Genomic DNA, 27,083 nt, shown 5'->3' on the forward strand with positions numbered 1-27,083 from the left:
GAATCCTGCCATTTCCTAAGGACTACCCTTCTAACAAGAATCAACTAAGGACATGTGGCCCTGAAGACACCCTCTCCTAGCCTTTGCAGGAAGGCGTAGAGCTGGCTCTGGTGCATTTATGCTTGTGGGTGTGCCCCTGATGTGCCTGCTTTGCCTGCTCAACTCACGAGCATCATCTCTTTGACCTCCACGCTCTCCCTCAGTGCTTTCCTTTTGTCGAAGCCTAAGTATTTATTGGGATGGTTCCTACTTCTCTGACTTGCTATTCTTACACTTTTCAACTGGGAAAAACATTTGTTATTTCCTTTAGTTCTGTAAAGGAAATAAAAGCCAAACCAAACTGAAACTGGTTTATTTCCTCTCCCATCTTCCCTGCCTCCAGTTTTTATATTATCTACAAACTTGGAAAGTAGATTTCATGGACTTATGACTTCTACATATAGCATTATCCACAACTGTGGCTCTGAATTGACCTTGGAGGAATTTTTCAACCCATTCTCTTTCCCATTCGGAGAAGTTTCCATCTGTGGATTTTCTATGTTGCCCAAGTTAAAGCTTTCCAAATACTCCTTAATTCATCTCCTGTTCAACACTACTTTGGAACATTGTCCAAAGTGTTCTGGCCAGAACACCACTGAGAGCTTGCAGATTTCTCTCTTCTGCTAGAGCAGAAATGATAGCAGGGAATGTCAGCAGGACATGAGCATCCTCTTCTTATGCTTCTCCATTATACTGTGCTATTAGACTCCTTTCTATCAAAAGCCCCTCGACAGCTGCCCAGACATTTCTCATATTAAGAGTGAAACTTCTCTCTCTTACTCTCCTATTACCCTCTCTGTCCCTTCTCTCCCCATTCCCCTCGCCCTTCTCTCTCTCCAAGTGTTGCTGGTCTCTCTCTCTCTCTCTCTCTCTCTCTCTCTCTCTCTCTCTCTCTCTCTCTCTCTCTCCCTTTCTATATCTATACTCCCTCTTAAACTCCCCTTCCCTAAATAAACTCTATTCCATACTTAAAAAGAGTGAAGCACCCCTTCTTTTTTACAGTAAAAAGTCAGTAATGCAGAGAGCCACAACTGGTCAATGGGCAAAAATACTGCCTAGTGCTCTGCAATAAATGGGACAGCTATATCACACTCCAAGCCCCAAAGCTCAGGGATCATGTTAGCAGAAAGAGTGGAAAGAAGCTATGAGCCAGAGGTAGTAGACATCTGTAGTGAAGCAGTATTTTCCAGATACGACAGAGCCATGATCCACATGAATTCATAGCAGTTGTGACTTCATGCAGTAGATCCACACTAGATCAGAGCAACTAAAATCCCAGCATGAAAGGGAAAGGGGCTCACAAAGCCCTGTCGTTAGCTGTAGAGCTGTTTGGCAGTTGATAGCTACAGAGAAAGTGAGAGTCAATTTTCCTTATGGATGTGGCCCTAAGAAAATTCCCATGGTCCAGCACACTGTCCCACACCCATGCAGACCAAGTGGGCTCAATGGGTTTATGAACTTGGACAGTAATAACTGTGGGGGATGGGGAGAAACTGGCAGGGTAGGGAGATAGATTTGACCAAAAACTTATTATATGCATGTATGAAAGTCTCATAAAATAATATAGTATCTCAGTAAATTAAAAAAAAAAAGAAGAGTGACGCTTCTTACTCTGTAATATACCAGAAGGTCCTGTGAGACAACCGCTGTAGGTCCAAATGACAGTGATTATGGACACTGACAAATGGGCATCCATCATGTACGGGAGTGTCTCAGACATCTGTTTGGTTCTCTACTGCTATGGTTTGGGTAAATATCCTCCATGGTTCATACACTAAAAGTTGGTCACTATCCTGGGGCAATGTTGGGAGGGAGCGGATTCTTTGAAGAGGTGGAGCCTAGTGTGAGAAACTAGATCATAGCAAAGCGATCCTGAAGGGCTACCGGGGCTTGAGTCCCTTCTTTGTTTCTTGGTTGCCACGAGTGGACAACTTTCTCTGCCGTGTGCTTCTGTCACAATATACACAGGCCCGAAGCAACAGGGACAAGTGACAGATACTGCGACTTCTGAGAGTAGGAGCTAAAATAAACCTTTGCTGTTCTTAAGTTGTCCACCTGAGGAACTTTGTCACAGTGATTAAAGGTTAACCTGTCTGTACCCTTGCTACTCTGAAAGATAAAATGAAAGTTACTGACTTGGTTTTACTGATTATCATGTTGATTTTACTAGAAATGAAATCGAGGTTTTAAATGAATCAAGTTAGGGCTGACTTATCAGGTGGGAAAACTAGATTTGTGTCCAAGTTGCTCTGAATCCAGCTGGGCTGCCTATGATGGCCTTTTGTAAGTGGAGTTAAAGTGAGTGGGAGAATAGGGTGGGCTATGAAAAGAAAAGGAGGGGTGCAGGCTTGGGAACTTAAGGGAAGAAACTCACTCGCCAGCACTCTGCCTCTCCAAATCACCGACCAGGTAGATTATCACCTATGAGCTGCTCCTGTCCTGAGATTAAATAAGGTTCCTCCCCGCTCCCCAAAGCATCTAGCTTCCCCACATTTACCTGAAGTTCTTTTGAAAAATTCTGTAACTTCAGGGGCCAGTCATGCTTAAATGCTTTGAGAGCTTTATTGGCTGAACTACAAGTAGTATATACCCCTGGTTCACTTTTGATCTAAAAATGTTAAACAGAGCAAAAATGTCCCTGAAGCTATGGTTTGGTTGGGAACATTTAGACATTTGTGGGAGGCAAGGAACAAACTTTATCTCAATTTGGTTAAGTTCATCTCTGGTGCCAATTTGCAGAATGTGGCCTTTCCTTTATGGAAGGGAGTCAGCGTGGTCATTACAAGTAATGCTCTTCTTACTTGTGGTCTTTGTCTTTGACTAGATGCACACAACTCTGTAGACATTCAAGGGCGGCACACAGAGGTAACAATTGTAATGCTTCTTGAGTGCAGAGTGTGCCTAACCTTGGGCATATGAGTAGCTGGCTTCATGCAGGTGAAGGTGAAGCTACATCCAGAAGAAAAGGGTTTCCCTTAAGACAGATGGATACAAGTGAAATACAAAAGCCTTATATTGGAAGCCAGCTGGCTGGGATACCGAGTAATAATTTGTATCAGGTTTAGTTGGCTCCAATGGCTTCCTTAAAAACAATGGCAAGCCCGTGTATTTAACCTAGCAAAACTCAATAAAGACAAACATAAGTCAGAAAAGGACTCAGATTGCTTTGGCTTCAAACTCCAGCTCTGCTCTGTACTGTGGGCTTTTGGAGAAAGCTCGTGTGACATCTCTCTACTACAATTTCAACATCTGTGAAGCTGGGATAGTTATGCTGAAGGTTTTTCTTTGAGGATTAATGAGTGCCCGAAACTCAATGGGAGAGCTCTAAATATTAGCTGGGACGATATTGATCATAAAGACACCTCCATGGATCCAGATGTGATGGAAGGGTAGGAGGTCAGGATGGAAGCTATCTGCTCTCCATTTTTATTTGATTATATGAAGGCTTTCAAGTCATGTGTTCTGGGCCACAAAATCTGAGGACTTTCTGAAATGTCTAGAGGAGAAAACACGGAACAATGTGGCACTCTACAGCGGTTCTCAACCTGTCGGCTCTGTGGGCTGTAACTCTTTTAGGTTCACATATCAGATATCTTGCACATCACGTGTTTACATTATGATTCACAACAGTAGCAAAATTATAGTCATGATGTGGCAACAAACTTTATGGTTGGAGGTCAGCACAGCAAGAGGAACTGTGTTAAAGAGTTGCAGCATTAGAAAGGTTGAGAAGCACTGTTTTAGGAATAGGTTCTTCTCCACCTCTGTCTATCAAAGGCCACAGAGAACACAGCCTCCCAGCAATTAGGAACCTCCCTTCTACACATTGGCATCCACTAGAGATTCCATTGTTCATTCATTTCACCTTTGTGTGCATAAAATGTTCTTAGAAATAGGGAAAAATAAGATACAAGAAAATCAAGAAGAAGGAAGACCAACACGTGGATACTTCATTCCTCCCTAGAACAGGGAATAAAATACCCATGGAAGGAGTTGCAGACACAAAGTTTGGAGCTAAGATGAAAGCATAGACCATCCAGAGACTGCCCCACCCGGGGGCCCATCCCATAATCAGCCACCAAACCCAGACACTATTGCACATGCCAGCAAGATTTTGCTGAAAGGACCCTGACATAGCTGTCTCCTGTGAGGCTATGCCAGTGCCTGGCAAATAGAGAAGTGGATGCTCACAGTCATCTATCTATAGGATGGAACACAGGGCCCCCAATGGAGGAGCTAGAGAAAGTACCCAAGGAGCTGAAGGGGTCTTTAACCCTATAGGTGGAACAACAATATGAACTAACCAGTACCCCCAGAGCTTGTGTCTCTAGCTGCATATGTAGCAGAAGATGGCCTAGTCAGCCATCATTGGGAAGAGAGGCCCCTTGGTCTTGCAAACTTTATATGCCCCAGTACAGGGGAATGTCAGGGCCAAGAAGTAGGAGTGGGTGGGTAGGGGAACAGGGCAGGGGGAGTGTATAGGGGATTTTTGGGATAGTATTTGAAATGTAAATGAAGAAAATATCTAATAAAAAATTTAAAACAAAGATAGAAAAGCAGAAAGGTAATTCTGGTTCACCATGGTAGTGAGTAAGAGACTTCAGACTGGGGTACCTGGGGGTTTTGTAGGGCGATATCTGACCTAGGCTTTGGTGTAGGCTTCTTCTGTGGAGGAGCAGGAATTAACTAGATGTAGCAGTAGGAAGTTTGCATGCAAATTCATAAGCTGGAAGTATCTCAGTGTTGCTTACGGGCAGAGTTCAGTGCCATGAGGTTCGATCTGGTGAGAGATGAGGCTAGAGGGCTGGGCAGATGTTAGAGATAAAAGGGGTGTGTGTGTGTGTGTGTGTGTGTGTGTGTGTGTGTGTGTGTGTGTGTGTGTTGTGCAATGGTATTTGGAGCTTATCCTCAAGTGATGACAAGCTACTGAAGGAGTTTTAGTCTCAGAACAGCACAGGCAGGTTTGCCAGAAAGATTCTCAGATGCGGCAAGGTGAATAAACATAGAACAATAGGTAAACACCCGAGGCTTCAAGGACAACTACTGTGCAAATGTGTATGTGTGTATATGTGTGTGTGTGTGTATATAGTAATATATATATATATATATGTGTGTGTGTGTGTGTGTGTGTGTATGTATATATATCCATTACAATTTCTTTTTGTTTTGAATATTTTGAATATTTTGTGTATATACAGTACACATGTATATGTATATATATCCATTACAATATTTTTGTTTTGAATATTTTGAATATTTTGCTTGTGTGTATAGAGTACTTTTGTGTGTATATATATACATATATATATATATATACCCATTATAATTTCTTTTTGTTTTGAATAATGCTATTAAAATATACAGGACATTTTTTTAAAGTAATTTTTTCTTTTTCTTTCTTTCTTTTTTCCTCCCTTTCTTTTTTTTCTTTTTACATAACGTGTGTTCAAACCCCAGCTCTCCCAGTGTCTAAGCAGGAGATCTTGTGCAACTTAGGTTAACACCCCAATTAGCTCAATTTTATTAGCTCTTTTAATATCCCTTATTTTGTGCATGCATTTGTGCATGGTTTGTCCACATGTGTGTGGAGGCATTCATGCTATGCATACTTATGCAGGCCACAGGACAGTCTAGTTTTCTGAAGCTTAGGAGTTACAAGTTTTCTGCCCATTGGAGTTTCACACTTAAACTAGCATGGTAATTTCTGGAAAGCTACACTTATGCCGTTTGTCATCTTACCACTGAGGGCTGCCATTTGACTGTCCAGCAGGGACTTACTGACATTCAAATGACTGTTGCAATGGACCCCTTCCCAGGCTCCTAGCCCCCCACTTACGCTGTGCTACAATTGCCATGCTGCAACATAGTACATGGGAGTTTGTAAAACTGGGAATTAGACGGTACCACTTACTGTCTTGATAACTAGTCCTCTAAAGGTTCTCCTGATCCTTAGACACCAAAGCTTCCCTGGGACGTAGTCACGTGATCCCATTCCATTGCCTACTGCAGCTGAATGAGTCTACAACATGACAGACTCATTTTCCCTCTGAGTTTTCACATAACATTCCTTTTATCCAGAAAGCCTCTTTCTCTTGGTAACACATCCTGAGCACTCGTCATCATTTGGATTTTGGCTTACAGAACATCACCTTGAGTGTGTTCCCAGAGTGGTCACTAAGGCCTTCTCTATCACATTTATTTTACTTTTGTGCCCAAACACTTATTATCATAGTTTGTTCACTGTTCTGTGTTTATCTTCCTTCTTGTTCTCTTTCCCCTGTGCAATTCTTCCTACTATTTAGAGTTACTATTAGTAACTCTTTGGTGTCAGTTACCATCTGATCATTAGAATTAGAGTGGTATAGACAGGCTGTGACATCATCATCAATTAATAAGTGAATATATGATGTATCAGATCACCATAGACTCCCGTAAGTCAAATACTAGAATTAAAGGGCTAGATGACAGTTTGGAAGGGGGACCTGTTGTAGATGACATGATCAGCAAAGCTCTCCCTGATATCTCTTATTGGAATAGAACTCTAAATGCATGTACCCCTGTTTCAGTCATCACAGTTATTCCCACTGAGTTAACATATATAAATAGTTGGACATATTGTTCTGTTAGCATGACCAATACTGCATCTAGCCCTTTGGTTTCCTAAATAGACTGTGAGTTCCATCAATAGGAAATGAGTGTTCTTTCCCATCATCCCTAGTATCTAACACAGGATCTGTTGTGGTAGGGCTGGACGTATAAAGGATAAAGAAAATGAGGAGCACAATGAACCTGGCTGTCACAATATCCTCAGGACACCTTGAAAACTACTCTCTGACAAGTTGACATGTGCATCTAAGAGTCATGTGAATTCATTGCATAGAATAAGTTTTACATGTAATATGGGTTAATAGTAACTGACTTTTTATTCATTCTTTTGTAAGACTAATTTCTCTCACGTCAGATTTTGGCTCTCTTTCTGCCTTGACTGGTTCTTGGTAGTCTAAGATATTTATTATACACTTTGATAAACTGGAAAGTCCAATAGGACAACAGGCTACTGGATCTTGCAGACTCCTAGGAAGGTGGATCTAGACATAAAACAAAGGGCTGACTAACTTAGCTAAGTCTAGCACTAGACATGTCAGCATGTCTCTGTCTGCAGCTAAATGAGCGTTTTTTGAACCACGATGACAAAGTGATGAGGACAAGCAACGACACCCAATGTGGAAGGGATCAGCAGCAGTGCACAGCAAAGTGACACCCAACATGGAAGGGTCAGCAGCAGTGCACAGCAAAGTGGTCCCCATGGTGCCCATGACTCATTCATGCTCTGAGAGGATAGTCAACTCTCTTTGCTCAACTAGAACTTGGAACGTAGAATAGAAAACCAAGTTACAGTCATATTTGTTAGTAGCCAGCGGAATAAATTGCAAACGTTATAATGTCAAACATCAGACACAGAGCTCAGGTTTTTTTCTCAATTGCATGCAGTTAATTTACATTACAAAGTATTTTCCAGGCTAGATCTAGGGAAGAAAATCTTTATGGTAGTTTGTTTGTCTGCAGCCTCTGGTGCATTCCTCTCAGTGCTGCCCTGTTTCTCAATCACTGTCCTGGGAGACCGACAGTCCAAGCCTTGCTCTCTATTGGCTTAGCCTTTATAGTCTTCTAAGCATCTGACTACCATGTTGCTTCTTCAAACAAGACTCCACTAAACCTTCTCCATCTTAAAGCTACTGGAGTAAGATTCTCAGCATCCAGTAAGGTGAATTAAAAGGACAAGATAGTATTTGCTAAGTGCCAGTTCAGAAATTGTTGGTATTTCTGAAAATACTAAGTGTGTGTGTGTGTGTGTGTGTGTGTGTGTGAGAGAGAGAGAGAGAGAGAGAGAGAGAGAGAGAGAGAGAGACTGTGTGTGTGTGTGTGTGTGTGTGTGTGTGAGATCATACTCTGAGAGCATTGCACATGACATTGTCTTCCTGGAGAGTGAGAACACACATTGGGATGCTTAAAAGAGTTAAGAAAAGTGAAAACTCCCAAATAATCTCCAGTTGGGGAATTGTTAAGTACATTCAGGAACAGCAATCAGCTGTTAGGAAGGCGATATGGATCTCCACACACTATTATAAACACATGAAATAAAAACCTACTCAAAGGTTCTGAGCATGGCTAACATCCCATTAAAACCCCAAATCTTCAGTGTGTAGATGGCTTTATATAATACAATAAAACACAGAAAAACTCTAAAGGGATGTATACAAAATCACTACAAGTGATGGTCTCTGGGGACAAGGGGAAGTTGCACTTTTACTTTATAGATTTGGATATCATCTGAATTGCTTTATAGCCATTTTATTACTCTTATAATAAAAAAATCAAGTGATATATTAAAAAACAGACATAAAATGCAGCAGTAAACACATCTGTTTAGCTTTAACAGGGCACTTTTCACATTCATATGACCACTGAACCCTGATTTGGGGAACACTCAGGAATGACTTGTGCAGGCAATACTGAAGTCCTGGTGCTCAGACCTTTCCCGTAGCCTCACCAGTGTCTGGGCTTTGCACTTCTGTGCTCATTTATAAGTGAGAGAAAGAGGTTCCAGTGACCTCAGAGATTCCCTGGCAAATTGTCACTACTCCACTGTACTACAGCCACTACAAAATTGAAGGGAAAAATTACGAAAATACAGCACTGTTCTTGGTACATAGGTATTATATACCTAAAATTGTGACTGTTGTTATTTCTACTGCCACTGTTGATTTTAGTTTTATCAATGGCTGTGGTCCAAGGAGCCAAGTAATAATACGTGCTGTTATCCCAACAGTAACATACCAGAAAACAGAGATGATGAGACATTAGGACACATAATCACAGGTCCAATTGAGGTTACCTTTCTAGAAAAACAGTCTAGTTCACAGCAGACAGGATAGGATGGGCTATACAGAGTAGCGGGTGCTAGCTGCCCTCTCTCCAGCCCAGAGAGACTAAAAAAAAAAAAAAAAATGTAGAGATGGCCCTCATGTCCATGCTTTTCAATGGCTAAACTCATGAGTCAGAAAAATATAATGGTAGCTTGGAATGGTGTCCTTCTACCCAATCTACCCAACATTCAAAGCTATCCAGAGGGCACTTTGTTTATCTTTGGGCTCCTAATGGGGTGGAGTGGTGAAGCAGTGCCGATCAGTTATAAGGATGGTAGTATACTGATCAGAGACATTAAGTGCTGTTTTACTCCAATGTTATCTAGTAGAAACAGGTCTGAAAGCCGGGCGGTTATTTCTGCCCCCACCACCTTCCTCTTCCCAACCCTTCTTAGACCAGGGTTCTTAGCCCAATGACTCACCTGTCACTGAATTGAACTGCTTCTCCGTTCCTGGTCCAGTGGATGGTGGGCCTTGGGTTGCCTACCGCCTCACAGTGCAGAAGCACACTCAGGGTCCCGCTGGCTAGAGCCACAGTCTGCCCCAGGTGGGTGACTACCTCCGAGGCTGAGAGTTGCTGTGCCGCTGAGATCTTCCGCAAGATGGCAGGCTTGCGATGAGGCCTACGGGAGCCACCCCCAGCCTCTCCAGATGAGCTCCTTAGGGAGCTGCTGAAGCCAGAGACATGTTTGTGAGGTGGGACGGCCATGGGAGGAAACCTCTGCTCAGAGGGCTTAGGAAGCAGATCCTGGTTCTCCAGGTGGCTTCGGAAGATGTCCTGGGCCAGCTGGGCCACCAGGTGCTTGCTGTAGAGGTCCCGTAGCTCCTCTGGCTGCTGGGACAGGTTCCTGAGGATGTCATCCAGACGCTTCTGCTCGGCCACCATGGTGAAGGGGAGATGCAGGAGGGCCTGTTCAGCACTGGGATCCTCTTCTGAGGATGCGTTCCTTTCTGCAGAGTCCTGCACCTCCCACGAGGCCAGGAGCTCTCCTGGCCAGCCGCCCTGCTCCAACAGCCTAGACACAATGTCATCATAGCGGTTCCCAGGATCTGCAGTGAGGCCGCGCTTCTCAGCTTTGCTGCCGTTGGAGAAGATGCCATTTTGGTGTTTGTGGGTTTGCAAGGCTTCTTTTGGATTGGCCTTCCTCACCTGCAGGGCCTCCTCTTCCTCACTCCAAAGGCTCAGGGGCCTGGCCACGAGCTTGCGGTTGCCTCCAATGAGCTTAATCACAAACTGCTCCCGGGCGGGCCCCGCAGAACAGGTGTAGATGCCCGCATCTGAGGGCTTGAGGCGATGGATCTTCAGGTAGCCAAAAGGGGCTACGGTGACATGAGCCGAGCTGATGCTGTGCTGGCCGTCCTTTTCCCACGTGATGAGGGGCTTGCGGAATCTGCGCGTGGGACACCGGAGCACCACGGTAGTCTTGGGAAGCAGGTAAGCAAATCCTCCCACAACGAAGTGCAGCTTCCTCTGCCTGCGGGTCTGGATGTATATGTTTCGTGCAGCTGCGATGTGAGGACTGTGCTTGGTGGAAGGCCTCCCAGGCCCTGATTTGAGAGGGATGCCAGACCGAAGAAGAACCAAGAGCAGGGAAAAACCAGAGTGAGATAGGGCCACCAGAGAGGTCAGGGAGCAAAAAGGACAAACAGGGAGAACTCTTCCATTGATTTTGGCACGCCCATTGTTTACTACTTCTTTTTACCCCGAAGGAGCTGGCTATCAGCTGTGGATCATCAGGCTATCCCACCTTCAAAACCCAGAGCACTAATGAGGTGTGGTGAGGGGGTAGCCCACAGGAACCAAAGAGGTGGAGGTGCCTGGAGCCCTGGAGAAAGGCAGTCCTCATTAAAAGCATTTAAGGAAGAAATGTGCACCGTTAAGAGAGGCAGGCAGAGGACAAAGAGGAGCACAAGTTTCTCTGTTAAATGTTCACCTCTGGGCCGTGCAAAGAACCAGGGCCCAGGGTAGACAGAGAGGGGAGCCCCGGATTGTTATAACTCTGGGGATTATATTACACAGTACAAATGTGTTTAGAGCAATTTAAAACCCCAGTTTGGATAACATTAGACTTCATTAGGAATAAGGAGCCTCTAGCTTCTAGATCTAGTGTGCCAGCAGGCGACCTTTGCTCAACCCTTGCAGGCTGCCTTTGTAGGGGAGAAGAGAACTCAGCCTGGACACCTGAGTGACTAAGATTCCCTTTCATCTCCAGCTGGACACTCCATCCACAACTGTTTTTAGTCTCTGCTGCCTGACAATGCCCCACCACTCTGGGGCTCAGGGCAGGTCCTTGCCTAGTGGCTATGGTTGCTGGTTTTTCATAATGGGGTTCCATATCCCACCCCCAGAGCCCTGACATACTCACTTGCACAGGTTGCCAGCATACAGGGTCTGATGGAGGAAGAGAAGGGCAGGGGAGGGCACAAAGTAGAATTGACAACAGTGGAGACCCCAGTTTTCAGCACCCTCTGGCAAATGGCACTTCGAGTCTGGGTGCCCTCCCCACAGCTCACAGAGCACTGGTGGAGGAAGAAAGGATAAATGTATCAAAGTCCCATAAACTAGAACATTGGTTCCCTATCTGGGGGTTGCATTCCCTTTGGGGGTCAAACTATCCTTTCACAGGGATTGCATATTAGATACCCCCTAATCAGATATTTATATTATGATTCATAACAATAGCAAGATTACAGTTATGAAGTAGCAGCAAAAAATAATTTTATGGTGTGTGTGTGTGGGGGGGGTCACCACAACATGAGGAACTGTATTGAAGGGTTGCAGGATTAGGTAGGTTGAGAACCACTGAACTAGATAGAGTCTCATGGTTGTTCTGAATGGTCCCTCACATTCACTATATGCTGGGCAAAGTATCAGCCACTGAAAGAAATGTATTACAACACTGTAGAATATATGTCTCACAGCACACCTTGCCCTCTAACATTCTCTATTACTCTGTATTATAAGGGTTTCTGTGAGCATTTAACCCATTCTTAGTTACATATGGCTTAGGCTTTAGAGCCACAGAAATACTCAGTTCACTTTTACACACAGTCATTCCATAGTTGGGAAGCTACTGAACTGTTTTTATTTTTATGCTTATTTTACAAGTCTGTGAGTTAAATGAGGGACTACAAGAAAAGCCAATGCTAACCCAATAAATGCTATACCTCCCGTTCACTGTTGTGAGTCGACTTTGGGGGTGAAGTGTCTAGCCTCCAGAATCATTCCTTCAAATGAGGAGGCAAAAGCAAATGCACTGCTAAAAGGAAATAAGACTTTGGGTGGACATGAGTCAAAAACGACAGTGAGATATCACTTCACGCACACTGGAATGACCATGTCAGAAAGGAAAATAAAGTCAGCATTGGTGAAGCTGTGGGGGAAAAAAGAGAGACCCTCACCTTATGTTGTGGGGAACCCCCAACCATACAAATATTTTTGCTGCTATTTCTTAACTGTAATTTTGCTACTGTTATGAATCACAATGTTGGTGGGAACATAAAGCGATATGCTTTCTGCCATATACTTCCAGACAAAAGAGTTCATTAGTTTTGATTAAAAAATTTCTATAGGACATGGTAATTCTACTGGTAGGTATTTACTTTGGAGAAATGAACATATACATCTACACAAAGAGTTAGGTGCAAATGTTCACAACTGCACTGACATTATTTAGCAACATTCAACTACTTATAATAACTGTGAAGCAGAAACAATTCATTTCCCATTAATTCTTGAAAGGGTAAACAATGTATAGAATATTTATATGAATGGAATATTATCCAGCCAAATTAAGAAGCATAATCCTTATATGTGCTATAACATAGACAAACCTTAAGAATATTAAGCTAAGTTGAATTTTATAATAGGTTAATTATATGCCAATAAAGTTGTTTAGAGAAGAAACAGTAGTTAAGGAATTTAGTAAAAGTCTAACAGTAGAAGGTGGGTTTTGAGATACTGTAAAATGAATACTAGTCCTTGATCAGAGCTGATGGAATACCAGGGCTTTCCTGACTTACGCCTTGGAGATGGAGAGGGTTTGGGTGGGATACACAAGCACAACAGGGGTGAGTATGGCAAGCAGAGAAATTCCCAAAACAAAGTAGAAGAATTCAGTGCAAGTCCACTGTGGGCTTGGGGCAAACCCAAGGCAGTTTTACTGACGAGGTGAGTGTAGTCAGGAGCGTGAGAGGGACTTGGGACCTGACTTTGGAGACCTTTCATTTTCAGACAGGTTTGGAATTGGTCCACAGAGCAATGGGAAGCCGTGAAGGAGGGAGTAACATGATGGAAGAGGTGTTTGAGAAGGTGGGTCTAGCAACACTGTGCTGAAGGGAGGAGAGGGGAGGGGAGGGGAGACAGAACGGGATGGAGGGGCTGCTACGGCCGCTGCTTGAGATGATGAAGGCCCCGAACCTGGGTCATGGCAGCATGCCAATGGAAAAATGACAGTAAAAACAGCTGAAAGCTATCGTACACTTTGAAATTTTATATGTGAATACATTGAAATGACACTGGCCTATGGGACAGACTGTGACAGCTGCCACCCACCCCAACAGAAATTCAAGATGCCAAGGACAAGTGCAGGTGGAGAACCAACCTCTGCTCGTGTTGCCTGATGATTACGGACTCCAGATTCTATTTGACACCTGTTTGACCATAAATGACAGTACCAGATCCAAGCATCCAAGGGGTAAGGAGTTGGACAGCTTTAAAACATGGCTGTTTTTGTTTGGTCAAGTGGAAAAACAGACCATTAGCCAGACTGCCGGCCAAGGTCAGCTGTGACTTTGGTAGTCTCATTCCTTCTCTAGCATCAAGCTCCACCTCTCTAAAGTAGTGAAGCTAAGCTGAAATCAAGTCTCTCAAGCCATACTTGGTAACCATGGTGAGGAGGCGATGCCGGGGCTGCTTCTCAGTGATGGTGACTCCCACCACTGGAGACCTGTCACCCCACTCCTGCTTCCGCTTTAACCATGAAGTTCTCATTTTGTTTTAGATTTAAAAATGTAGTGTGTGTGTGTGTGTGTGTATGTGTGTGCACACGTGAACTCTCATTTGTTCACTGCATGTGCAGAAGCCAGAAGATGACATGTAGTAGTATTACAATATGTCACTCTCCACATAACTCTCTCTCTCTCTTTTTTTTTTTTTTTTTTTGGTTTTTCGAGACAGGGTTTCTCTGTGTAGCCCTGGCTGTCCTGGAACTCACTCTGTAGACCAGGCTGGCCTCGAACTCAGAAATCCGCCTGCCTCTGCCTCCCGAGTGCTGGGATTAAAGGCGTGCGCCACCACGCCTGGTTCACATAACTCTCTTAAAGCAGAGTGTCTCTCTCACTGACCCAGGAAGCTAGGCGAGTACCAGTGAGCCCCAGATGTACCCCTGGGAGATTATGTCTCACTATTTCCAGCCTCTCTTCAATGCTAGAAATTTCCATTCATGAACCCTGATAGCTCAGAACTTTAGATAAGGGCTAAGCCTTCTAATTTACCAAGTGTGACCTTTTATTTCCTTAGGGAGAAGAGCAAAACACAAGGGAGACCTAGAATATGACCCTGAGCCCAGCCACTGCAGGCAATGGAGTGTTCTACCTAGATCCTTCTTTCTCCTGATAATGAACCCAGAAGGTAGGGAACAAGGGTTAAGGTAAACTAGACACAAGTACTTCATGTGTCTCACTTAATCAAGACTCTGCCTACATGATACACTCTGTTATCTTCATTTCAAATACAGTCAGTCTAAGGGTTAGAAAGATGAAGCAATGAGCTTCATGCTGTATAGTTGCTAAGGGAGTGAGAGTTTAGAGCCAGGTTTGCTTGTCTTTGTGTCTGAACTCTTAGCTCTATATGATCCTGTTCTAATGGTCTACTTGGCTTAATATGATCCGGTTCAGTGGGTTCCTTCCTTTGGTGCTTAAACCACAAGGGTCCTTCTTTTAAATCACTTTTTAATGAGTGTTCTGTGTTCAATATCCTCCAAAGGCCACAAATGTTGGAGGATGGAGGGGTGGCAATTATTAGACATATATAGTCCTCTCTCCATTGCCCATCCATGATAGCCCAATCGACACTTGGCCAGGATGTTGTTGTTTGGCACATACACCAAGGCTCTTTTCTGTGTAGACATTTCTTAATATGATTTTTTCATGTATAATGCCTCCCAAATCAACAGTTTTCTGTTGTTCTGCTTGTGTTGCCTGATGATTAGGGACTCCAGATTCTATTTGACATCTGTTTGACCATAAGTGACAATACCAGATCCAAGCATCCAAGGGGCAAGGAGTCGGACAGCTTTAAAACATGGCTGTTTTAGTTTGGTCAACTACAACCAACCAACCAGCGTGTCTGTGTACACACACCTTTAAATATGTACACATTTTCCTCTTCCCCTCCATTCTTGTATTCTGCTGAAATACAAACTTTTTAGAATGCCCAAATAACCATTCTCCTTTTTGTCCTGAAACATCTGGGGTGAGACACAGCCAGAGGTAAGTTTACTAATAGACTATGATGGTAGTTTAGGTTCTTGTACAACCCCACTACCCACAGCAGGCACTATCAGATGGACTCTGAACAGCCTGGTAATGTACAAAGCAAGAATTCCATGCTTAGAAGTCAGGCATCTTTATTTCCTCAGGCTTCCTCTTCTGTCTGGAAGAGAGTGTTCCTGTGACACACATTTAAACCACCAGCAGTTCCAAACCGAGTTGCATGTTATACACTAAAAAGCCAGGGCAAGAAAGAGAAGGGTCTTGGATATGATTGGGATGTACCCATCTTTCTGCCAGTTGCTGAGTTTGCTTGTACAGCAATGGTTTTTAGACTTCTCTGTGGAAGACACTCAGGTCTTTGGAGCTGGGTAGTTAAAGGCAACTCAAAGAGAATCCTGGGGCTGAAAGCAGTCCGGGTGACTCTTTAATTCTGGATGTAAATGGATTCATACCAGTGTCCAAACAAGAATTACTCAGAGAAGCAGGTTAGCTGGAGGTTAAGTTTGGGATCCCTAACTCCAGGCACCATCTGGAGCTGAGAGCGCTGAGCCACCACTTTCCCCAAGTACACAGCAACGGGGAAATCAAGTTCTCTTGCTGGGAAGTTGTTCAAGTTTTAGAGTCAGGAAACTAACAGTAAAGAGGCAGGATTTCCTTGGCCTCCTTTTCCTAATAAATCACATCCTTTATTGTCCAGAAACTTGGAAGAGAAGAGCCAGGGAGGCCTTGCCCTTCCTGAGCAGAGACTGGAAAGAGCTGGGAGTAGGACGTGGGAGCATGACTGTTGGGAGAAGGGGCTAGGTGCAGAAAGACGAGAAGAACCCTGGGTTTTGGGTTTGTCTGAGGGAGTTCCCATTTATAATCACAGGTTTTTGATGTTCAACTGTTAGGTAAGGGCCTGCTCCATAGCCTAGGTCCCCATAATAAAATCAGCCCATAGCCTAGATATTATGCATCCTACCATATAGACGGATGGCATTACAATATGCCATTCCACACTGTCAGGAGAGCTTTTTGGTCTCTTTTCTATGTGTGTGGAATGATTTCTCTCCTATGCGTTCTCTCATCCTGAGAAGAGAAACATACCTACCTCTGACCACTCTGAGAGAAGCCACTCACTGGGGCAGTCATCTTTCTTGCACCCTTGGTGGGAGGTTGGTTTGGAGGCTGAACAGAAGGTCTCTGGAAGCTCCAGGAAGCTGCCATCAGCCATACGCTGCTTGCAGAGAACATCACGTTTTTGAATCCCTCCTCCACAGGTCCTGGAACACTGGGCAAGCAAAGCAAAAAGGGTCAGCACCGGCAAGGATCCTGATCACGACCTGATTCTTGGTCGAGTAAAGAGCAGGGAGGTGGTTTTTTCGTTTTTGTTTTTGACAAACCAGGAGTCAGGTCAAAGGGTTTTGCTTCTTGTCTTTGCAGTGAATTATGTAGCAAAGATTTTGTAACTCCCCACTTATAATCTCAGGTATTTAACTTGAGCATCCAGGAATTCAGGAGCCCTGGAATCTTAGAAATTTGCCCCTGAACTGTGATTTGTAGCCACTAAAGAGAACTGGTTTAAAAGGTTAGTATAATAAAGTGTTCAACATATTTATGATCCAATGAAAATAATCTGTGCAGCTTCCAGCATGAGGAAGAGGGACCTCCTGCCATCAGAATCAACCATCAGAAAAAAATTAATTTGCAGAGAGAAAGGACTGTCCTCTCTCCCCATGTGGAAGCAAGCACTCAACCACACCGGGCAATGGGAGATTTAGGAACCAGGTTTCTGAAGAACTCATCTGGACTGGTGATTTCTAAGGGCACTGGGAGCCAGAGGCGCTGAAATCTGGTATGCAAGAAAAATAGCCTCATGTCAGTGGTTTTCAGAGGGACCGCAGTAAAACACTTTGTTTACATGGAACTTAATCGTTATAATCTGGCTGCTTGAGGCCTCCTGGGGCACAGACTGTTGGCTTTCTCCAAGTATTTGTCCCTTCCCTTTTAAGGGCCCTCAGCTTTTAGCATGGTACAGGGTTTTTCTGTATAGGCTATATTTGGCAAGCTCCCTTGAAGGCAAGCACAGCCACTGGACTAAATGATGGCCAATGGGATATAGACAGATGGATGTATGCGATTTCAAAGACCTCAGCTAAAGAGAGACCCATACCCGCTCCTTGCTGCCAAGAATTGGCATGGGGTGCAGGCAATATGCAAATGGTGTGTGTGTGTGATATGGAAAAAGATAGAGTAGGTTTCACTGTTGACTGAGAAGCCCTGCCTACCTCTTCTTAAGCAAAATACTCCTGTAGTCTTTGAAGCTACTATAATTTTGAGATTTCTGTTACTACACTCTGATAGAACCCTAGTTCTTATATACTCAACCATGGCTTTGCTAGGTTGGTGCAGTTCAACGCAGACATTTCAGGGTGTCCTTTGGTTTCTTAGGAACAGTCTCTAGTTATTCACTTGCTGCCCTGGTTGGTTGAGACATTTAATCTAGGTCCAAAAGCTGGGAGTTTGCATTGAAGGAAAGTAGCTCCAACAGGCTAGATGTCACCCTCCTCGGTGGTGGTCTTATTAGGTAGCCAGTAAGATATTAGAACTGAATTGTACCCCTGCTCTCACCTCAATCAACTGCTCAGATAGCCAGGGGCAGGAACTGCAGGACTTTAGTTATTAATCAGAGGAATCCGGCCTGAGTCCTGTCAGGAAAGCCATTGACTATCTAAACCTGGTTCCAGCCTTATAAGACTACTATATAGAGAGGTGATAAACTAATTCATACTGTTGCCCAAGTCAAAGGACTGCAGAGATGGCTCAGGACTTAAGAACATTGGCTGCTTTTACAGAGGACCTAGGGTTTGATTCCTAGTGCCTACATGGCAGTTCACAGGTACCCTAGGTTACCTAATCCCAGGTAAGTATTGCATGCAGATAGTCAGACAACATGCAGGCAAAACACTCATACAATAAAAAAAAATAAAATAAAAGAAAGACAGAGAGAAAGGAAGGAAGGAAGGAAGGAAGGAAGGAAGGAAGGAAGGAAGGAAGGAAGGAAGAAAAGAAGGAAAGAAGGCAGGAAGGAAAGAAGGAAAGAAGGAAGAAAATGAATCAAGCCAATCCAATGGGCTTGTCAGTCACTGGACAGTAAAACAACCTTCAGGAAATCTATCAATTCTAGAAACTTTAAAAAAGTACTTATTTATATACTTATTAACATGCATGTGTGTTTGCAGGCGTGCGTGTGCGTGTGTATGTGTGTGTATGTGTGTGTGCGTATAGGTATGCATATCATGGTACATATGTAGAAATCAGAGGGAAAGTGTATAGAATCATTTCTCTCCTACACTTAAGTGGCTCCTTAAAATTGAACTCAGGTCAGCAAGTGGTTTTACAGGGTGAGCCATGTTGCTGGGTTTCAGAAACTTTAACAACATAAAGTTTGCTGAAAAATGTAAGTTGATACAATGGTTTCTGGCCATTGTCACTCTGACACAGTGTGAGTGTTTTTCTTTGCATTGATTCCTTTGGCCATTGCCCACTTGTAAGAGCCAAAGTCAACCTGTAAGCGTGGCCTGTAAGCTCCAGGGCAAGTTAACCTCCTGGAATGCTGGAAGTTGTAGTTTTTGAAAAATGACAAAGCTACATGGGAAATACGGTGGCCTTGTGTTTTGCCCTTAAAAAGTCCCTACAACGAGTGACTCTTTACCCCTCTCTGGGATTCTAGAGAGTGGGTAGACCTTACCAGAATCCATCTGTGTCTCTGCGTATCCATCTGCCCATTTGCCTGTCCACTTATCTACCTAGCTGTCTAGTGATTCAGTAGTACTGGGACTGAACCCAGATACTTTCCTGCTGATCTATATCCTTAGACGGCATTTCATTTTTAAAATAGAGCTTTCTTCCTAGTGTGGAGACTGAACCCAGGGCCTCATGCTTGTTAAAGGATGTGCTCTGTCATGGAGTCATATTCCCAGACCCAAACAGCAATTTTAAATAGCTCTTCCATCAACCTGTTAAACACACAGATGAAGAGATTTTACTTTTCTTATTGCTCATACTAAGTGTATGGGATTTGGACTCAAAATATTCTCCAGTATTTTGGTTATATCTTTAATAAAATAATTTAGAATTGAAGGAGTTCATCTCTAGTGTGTTTCCTTCCATATAGTTTCCCCACTAAAAAACCTCAGGGTTCATTTGTTTCCTCATAATCACTGGCTGGAGTATGAGCTGAAAAAATACAGTGCCATGCCATTTCTGGTTTTTTTGTTTTTTGGTTTTTTTGTTTTTTTGTTTTTGGTTTTTTGAGACAGGGTTTCTCTGTATAGCTCTGGCTGTCCTGGAGCTCACTTTGTAGACAAGGCTGGCCTCGAACTCAGAAATCAGCCTGCCTCTGCCTCCCAAGTGCTGGGATTAAAGGCATGCGCCACCACGCCCAGCTTCTACCATTTCTTAATAGATTCTAGAGGCATGTGATGCCTTTAAATATTTATATCCTTGAGAGCGCAGTGAGAGAAGTAGATGTCTAGTTCATAAGACCATATCCCTACACACTTTAAAATGATGTCAAACCACATTTTTTGTTATTAAAGATTAAAATTTAGTCAAGACACCCAACAGCCTCCTGAATTCACCAGGCATAAAGATGTATAGAGATATATGGCAGCTAGTATATGCAGAGTCCTAATGGTCATCTGTTGACTGATAATATCGTAACTATTGATGTTTGTACTTATATGACTGCAGAGCACTTCAATGATTAATAGCTACATTTTTCTCCATTCAAACATTTTTTGAGGCACATGGGATCCTGTTCATTTTGGATATACTCCAAAATTAAGCAAGTAGGTGAGTATAAACAGTTATTTCAAAGTGTTCAACTAGAGTTCCTTATTAAATGTGAAAAATGAAATAAGAGAAAAATGTAGGTTTGCTTTCTCTTCCCTTCAAACTTAGTTAGTAGATGGCGAAAATAATTTGTCTTACTCCAAGTGTCTTATAGTGTAACCATTCTCTTAAAATAAGGGGTAGATTGTCAAGTTCCAGATAGAACCTGATTAAAGGGCGGTCCTCAGATAAATTATCCATAACCTCATGCAGAAGTCTGCAACAGCACAAAGACAATAATAGTTGTAAGGAAGAATTTTAAGATCATCAGGGTGCTTTATATATACCTTAAGCTTCAAGGAGATTCTGAGCACCCACAAGATAAAGACCAGGCTCCAGAAAATGCCTTTATGGGTCCTTGCACAGTAGACTATGGCAATCTTACTGGCTCATTCTTTGAGACTCTACCATGTACTAGGGCACTAGTTGCAACAGACAATTCATCCTCTGGGCACACAGACACTTCTGCCTAGGCTTTTGATCATGTTGTTCACTACGCCTTTCAGCTCCCTGCTCACCCACAAACTTCTAAGGTATCCTAGAAGGCTCAGCTCCCAGGCCATTCCTTCTCAGAGTCTGTTCTATTTTCTGTGCCTCTTGGTGAATGGCTCCCTTCCACCACACTCTGACTTAGGATGGGTACCTTATCTCTTCCAAGAATGCTCAGAGCTCGTGTGTCTGCTATTTCCTCTGTTTCCCTGAACAGATCTAGGATTAGGGATCTTCTGAGAAAAGTTCATCTATGTACTCCCCAGTGCAGAGCATAGTGTCTGGCAAAGAACATGCGGCTCATAAATGTTCCCTGAATTGATGACTGAGAAGACTCTAAATGCAGATGTTTCAAAGATATAAAGCAAACATCCAGCTGTTACAGATCCTTCTTTTATCAGACTGTTTGGTCACTCCAGGAAGCTGTGTCCCCACAATAGGAATTGGTTCTTCTTGGCATTCTGACATTCCAGGCATGGGAGAGGACCCGATTAATCAATCCTTCCTATCTATCTATCTATCTATCTATCTATCTATCTATCTATCTATCTATCTATCTATCACTATCTACCTATCTATCTACCATTGCTCTCTCATTATCTACCTATCTGCAAACTCTATGTATGTATGTATGTATGTATGTATGTATGTGTGTATGCATGTATCGCTCATCTATCTTTTACCTATTATTTATGTCCAGATCCTGTTGCTAAAGCTTGTATTATATATGCTTAATAAATTTCTCCAGTATGTTTACATAGATGAAAACCTGTCTTTATAGAAGATGAACTTTGACACCAGGAAAGCCTTCAGAGTCTATGGTAGCGTTGTGACCACGCGGAGATGGCTTGGTGAAGCTTCAGTTCTTTAAGTGAGAGTTAGCAAGCAGAAAGGAAAATGTAGACAGAGGAAAGAAAGCAAGGGAAATGTAATAAAATTAAATGAAAAATACTTGTCCTCATGAATCATCATTTAAGGTCACATTCTGGTATGAAAAGGTAAATCTCTGGTAAGGGGTATTTTAAAATATATGCAATAAAGACAAATAATAAAGATACCATTTATGCTGCATATATTAGCTGCCATACATGATTCATGGCAAGGCCGTGGCTTCATTATTTTTATAAGAAATTTAAGAAATATACAATAAAGAGACCACTTAAAGGCTATATTTTTATACAGAAATATGCTCATGTGACCTGTATTTTCAAAGATTTCCCCATGATTAACATGTCAATAAATTTTGACTACATTGATTTTTAAAAAATGTTTCACTTGGTAGTTTAATTTAAAGTTGAGTTCATTTCCTTGGTGCTTCAAGTCATATTACTGCCCTTAATGCAAAATGACATTTATGTTCTGTTTCTGGGATCCGATTTCCAGGTTTAACATGGTATGAACTGCTTATTATGCTCATAACTCATAGTACCCACTGGGCACTATGTTAGATGCTGAGGATTTTAGACGAATTTAAGTGGTTATTATATTATAGGGTTCTGTCATCTAGTGAAGGAGAAAACTACTGAAAAACACGAAAAACATGATCAGTTTTACCAAAAGAGACTACATTAAATAGTGCAACCACATTGTTATGGATAGGTTGGGAGCAGTGATGCAGAAGAGGCAACATGAATAGTTAGCTAGGAAAACAGGAATGGGGACAACATCTAACCATGTAGGCTTATACCGACATCATGCCCAACTATGGCATGGCCACATAGCTCCAAGTAGGCCTGAGGATGAAGCATGGGGGTCATGAGACTTCAGTGTCAGATGAGGGACAGATAGAGAAGTATAGTCTTTAAAAAATAATCCTAAAACCCTGGGGTATCATCTGAAGGGGTTTTAAAGAGAGAGATAACATGATGAAATTTGTAGGAAATTACTTAGACAACATAGACCAAAGGGTTTCAAAGAATAATGCCCAATGAGATATCAATTGGTATTTGATGTTTAACAATTTCCTCTGAGATAAAACTGTCCCATTTGGGGGTGGGGGGTTGTTGTTAAACACAGGAAGTTAAAAGAGAAGTAAAACAGTTGAGTGTTCTAAGGGATGGATATGGGGTGAAATATTTTATCCTAAAGTAAAGCTGTTAAGTTTAGGAAATGAACAACTCAAAAACCTCAGGAAGTCCCCTAAACTGATCAGATTGATTAGACCCTCCAAGAATACACAGCTGTAAGGATTGCTGAGAGATATTCTTAGATAAACTGAGCTTCCTGGAAGTAGAGACCAGCCTAGTAGCCTTGAAGAAGTTCAGACACACTGAGCTACTGGAAGGAATATTTTCCAACCTGTTGAAATGCCTGCAGGCTGCTCAGTGTGCACATAGATTTGCAGGTTTGATGAGCTGTCACCATGCTGGAGTGGACTTTGATAATGCAGCTGTCTGAGTACTTTTTGCTTCTATAAGTAATCTTTCACCCACATGCCTATAAATCCTAACCAAAGTTCTTGTTTTACTAATGGACTTCAGTGGTATTAGTATGTTGGTCTACTCTACCTGACATAAGTAGATTATTTTTTTGTTCATATCTCCCCAGGGAACATCGGTTACATAGAGTATTCCACGGAGGAAAGACTTCTTGATTAAATTTGCCTGTGTAGCACTGCATGCTATACCTTTATTTGATGGGTCTCAGCAGATGTCATCTTAAAGGCCTAATAGAAGGTTTATGTTAAGAAGGCATTGATACCTGATTGGGAAGTCCAGAGTGAGAGTTACGAAGAGAATTCTGTGGTTAATGGTTATCATAGTTGGGTTACTGATTGTGAGAACTTGGATTAAGGCTCAGGGAGGAAGCAAGAAAGCAAAGAATGAAAATGGGGTTGCAGGAAGTGGAATTAAACCAGACATGGGTGTTTGCTGAGTGTGAAGGACACATGAGGCTGAGAAGAGCTTCAGAGAGGGGATGGCTAGATGGTGCTGACAGCACATGGTGGGGATCAATGAAGTTTGCTGGAAAGGGTGGCCAGGTATATATATTGGGGTTAATGTAGATCTTTGGGGGTTGAGGCAACTCAGCAATGTAGGAGACTGGGAAATTTCATGTATAGTAGAGGTCAAAATTGAAAGTTAGAACTTGGAGAAACAAAGGAAAACTAGGCCTGAAAATTCACCAAGAAACACTGTTAAAATGAGAGTATCATTTTGTAGAGCAGCGCCACTTTGTTCATTGTGAGTTAAGCCTTCCCAACTGTAGAAACATAGGGTTCTGCAGGGAGACTTCTGGGTTAAATAGACTGGTACAGTGTAACACCCAGGCCCAACAGGATTCAGAGTGGATAAGCCAAAGAGCTTTCTGCTAGTAAATAAAAACAAAACTATTCCACATGTGAAATCTGACTTTTGATCTCCATGCTGTTATATTTATTGCTGCTTCTAAAGATAGGATCAAATATCCATTTCAAAATACTACTGAAAATGAATTAAGCATTTAAATAGTTTTAGGGCATGAATATGACTCCTAACTTATATAGATTTATATTTGAATCACAGAGATCTAACATTACTGATGACTACTGGATAGCCCTCTAGTCCAGTTCAAAAGGTACATGTATGTGCACACATGCACATGTGTAAACATAGAAAATTTTACTTTGTGGAGCATGGTTATCATTAAAATGTTCTTTTTCATTAATATTATCGAGAGAGATTCCTTTCTCATATATGGCTTTTTATACAGCTAAACTATGTGCATTTTTGAATTGTGACCCTGATAAAAAAAAAGGTTTATGGGGAAACAGAGAGCTAATCACAGCTTTAAGCCAGGGGCGGAGCACATACAGGGATTGTGGTGACTACTCCTGCCTTCTCAGTACAGATGTATGCAATATGTACGTGCACTTGGGTGGACACAATCCTAAACATAAAACATTTGCAGCTCAGAGAAATCTAAATTACATTCCATAGCAGGCTGATTCATTTCCGTTTAACCCTTTAGCATATCTCTCCTTTCCTCCTTGCTCCCTTTAAAATGTGATGTTTGGAATCAAATCAAATGAAAGCATGCAGATGCATATATATGATGTCACAGATATTATGTGGGTGGTGGGTGGTAGAGGGTAGGTTATCAATCAAAAGGTCTGGTACAAAGACCTGGGAGAAGGTGTCATGGACTCCCAGGACTCAAAGGGCAGGACCTTAGATGAAACGCCCAATAGTAGGGAGAGGGAACTTATAGAGCCCATCTCCAGCAGGAAGACAGGACATCAAGTGAGGAACGGGGTTGCCATCCAACAGTCACAACTCTGAGCCATAATTATTTCTGTCTGAAAGAATTACAGGGTTGGAAATGGAGAGGAGCCTAAGGAAAAGAAGGCCCAAAGTGGGATCTAGGTCAAGGGGAGGTTCTAAGGCCTGACCCTATTACTGAGGCTATGGAGCCCTCACAAAAAGGTACCTAGCATGACTGTACTCTGGAAGATCCAACAAGCAGCTGAAAGAGTCATGTGGAGACTGGGTGGGGTGGGGAGGGGGTATGGGATGTGGAGCAGTTGGAGGGTGGATGGGGGGAAAGGAATATGGAGTGTAAAAAAAAATTAAAAAAATAAAAACAACAACAACAATAACAACAACAACCAAACCAAACCACCACCACCAACAAAGGCATGGTCCTACTGGAGATTAAGTGCTCAGCCTGCTGACTTTTGAGCAGATTGTGGTTGGCTGAACAATGACCAGGAAGGTTTCTATGCCTTGGTGTCTGGGACTGGTAAACACATTTCTTAGAGGGACTTTGCTAATTCAGTAACAGTTCTATATAATCAGGTATGTTGATTTAGTCACCATGGTCCTTATAAGAGTGGTGCAGGAGGGTCAGAGTCTGGTCAGCTATAAGAACAGAATCAATATCTGGAGGGATTCACTCTGAAGGGGGAAGGAGGAAAGAGGAGAAAATAGAAGATGGAACAGAAAAAGTCATACACCCTGTCTTGTAGCCCCTCCCCCAAAGGGAAGCATGCCTGCTGGCTGACACATTAATTTTTAGGACAGTAAAACACATCTCCAACTTGGGATAAGCAATACATTTGTGTTGCTTTGAGACATCACAATTGTGCTAGTTTGCTACAGCAGCCACAGAAAACTAAGACGTAGATTAAGGAAAGCTCCAAACACGGCGACAGATGCGGAGTCTTTTGTAAACTGCAGATTCAAAGATGTGGTCTCAGATTTCCTTACAATTTAGCCCCGCAGAGCAAGTAGTACAGTTAGCATGGAAAAGGAACATTGAATAATAGACTCGAGAATGGGGTTTGAAGCATATCGCATGCCATTCATTCCCCAGCTGCTCAAGATGGGACAATTTCAACCCCCAGAGCCTACTGCTGCTGAGAAGATTAAGAAGGAGCATGCGCAGTGGGAGAATGGGGAATCCCGCGTGACGCTGTAGTGCACAGCAACCTTCCAGTGCTCCCAGTGCCTCATCTGCAAGGTTGGTAACATCACACAGTGGGGAGAGGACTGTGTGAGTAAGCACACGTCAGGTGCTTAGAGCCGTGCCGGGAACACTGGGAATGAATGCTATGGTACTTGTTGGAAAGAGGTTTAAGTGGCAGAGAGAGGGGAATGGGGTGAGAACAAAAGTCCATTATATAAATATAGAGAACTGTCAGATAATGATAAGAAAGGTATAATAATAAAGAGAAGCAGCTCTTGCAACAGTGCAAGCATTCAGTAAATGAAGCTAGAACCCTGGCATGCGCCTCTCCTCACCACCCTCTCTGCTTCACCACGCTCCTTCTCCTTCAGCCATGGGTTCTCCTGAAACTCGGTCTTAGCCTTCTTTGGCCTTACTAATCCAGGAGTCATGGGCTGTGCCTGACCATGTAAGAATGGGTCTGTTCAGTGAATACGCATAGCTTCAGTGTAGGAGATGTATCCTGTAGAAGGGGGAGTTTCCTGCTAGGCTCTGACAGGCAGAGGGTTGAGAACATGCAGGTAGCAGGAAGCAGTGCTGGAGAGGGATGGCAGCCAGAGAGCAGCTGTGAGTAGAGGTGGGGCATGGGCAGATGGGCAGGGACAGGAGGGTCTGACAGGTTCATGCATATGGGCTTAGCTGACTATGGAGAGTTCTTGAACATCGTCCTAGTAGATGATCAAAGTGCTTCAAGGGCAATGTGGTAATACATGCCAGGGTCTCTCAATCATGTGCTCTGTCTAGTGTGAGCTCATCTCTTGGGAGGTTTATAATACCTGCTTGCAGATAATATTAAAGATACAGTGGACCAATGCACAGGAAATTGAATAACTA

At 42.9% G+C, this 27,083-nt stretch overlaps 1 protein-coding gene across 2 annotated transcripts in view; it reads right to left on the reverse strand.

The window, feature by feature from the left end:
- Adamtsl1 (ADAMTS like 1) overlaps positions 1–27,083 on the reverse strand; it is a 367,312-nt gene that overhangs the window by 76,133 nt on the left and 264,096 nt on the right. For both annotated transcript variants that reach the window (XM_021160015.3, XM_029476026.2), the window contains 3 exons: positions 16,552–16,731; positions 11,333–11,486; positions 9,389–10,514 (listed from right to left, as the gene is read on the reverse strand). In XM_021160015.3, coding sequence (XP_021015674.2) covers positions 9,389–10,514; positions 11,333–11,486; positions 16,552–16,731 — 1,460 coding nt within the window. The remainder of the gene's footprint in view (positions 1–9,388; positions 10,515–11,332; positions 11,487–16,551; positions 16,732–27,083) is intronic.

Source organism: Mus caroli, unplaced genomic scaffold (assembly GCF_978045245.1).
Source record: "Mus caroli unplaced genomic scaffold, Mus_caroli_1 scaffold_6, whole genome shotgun sequence".
Classification (NCBI taxonomy): domain Eukaryota; kingdom Metazoa; phylum Chordata; class Mammalia; order Rodentia; family Muridae; genus Mus; species Mus caroli.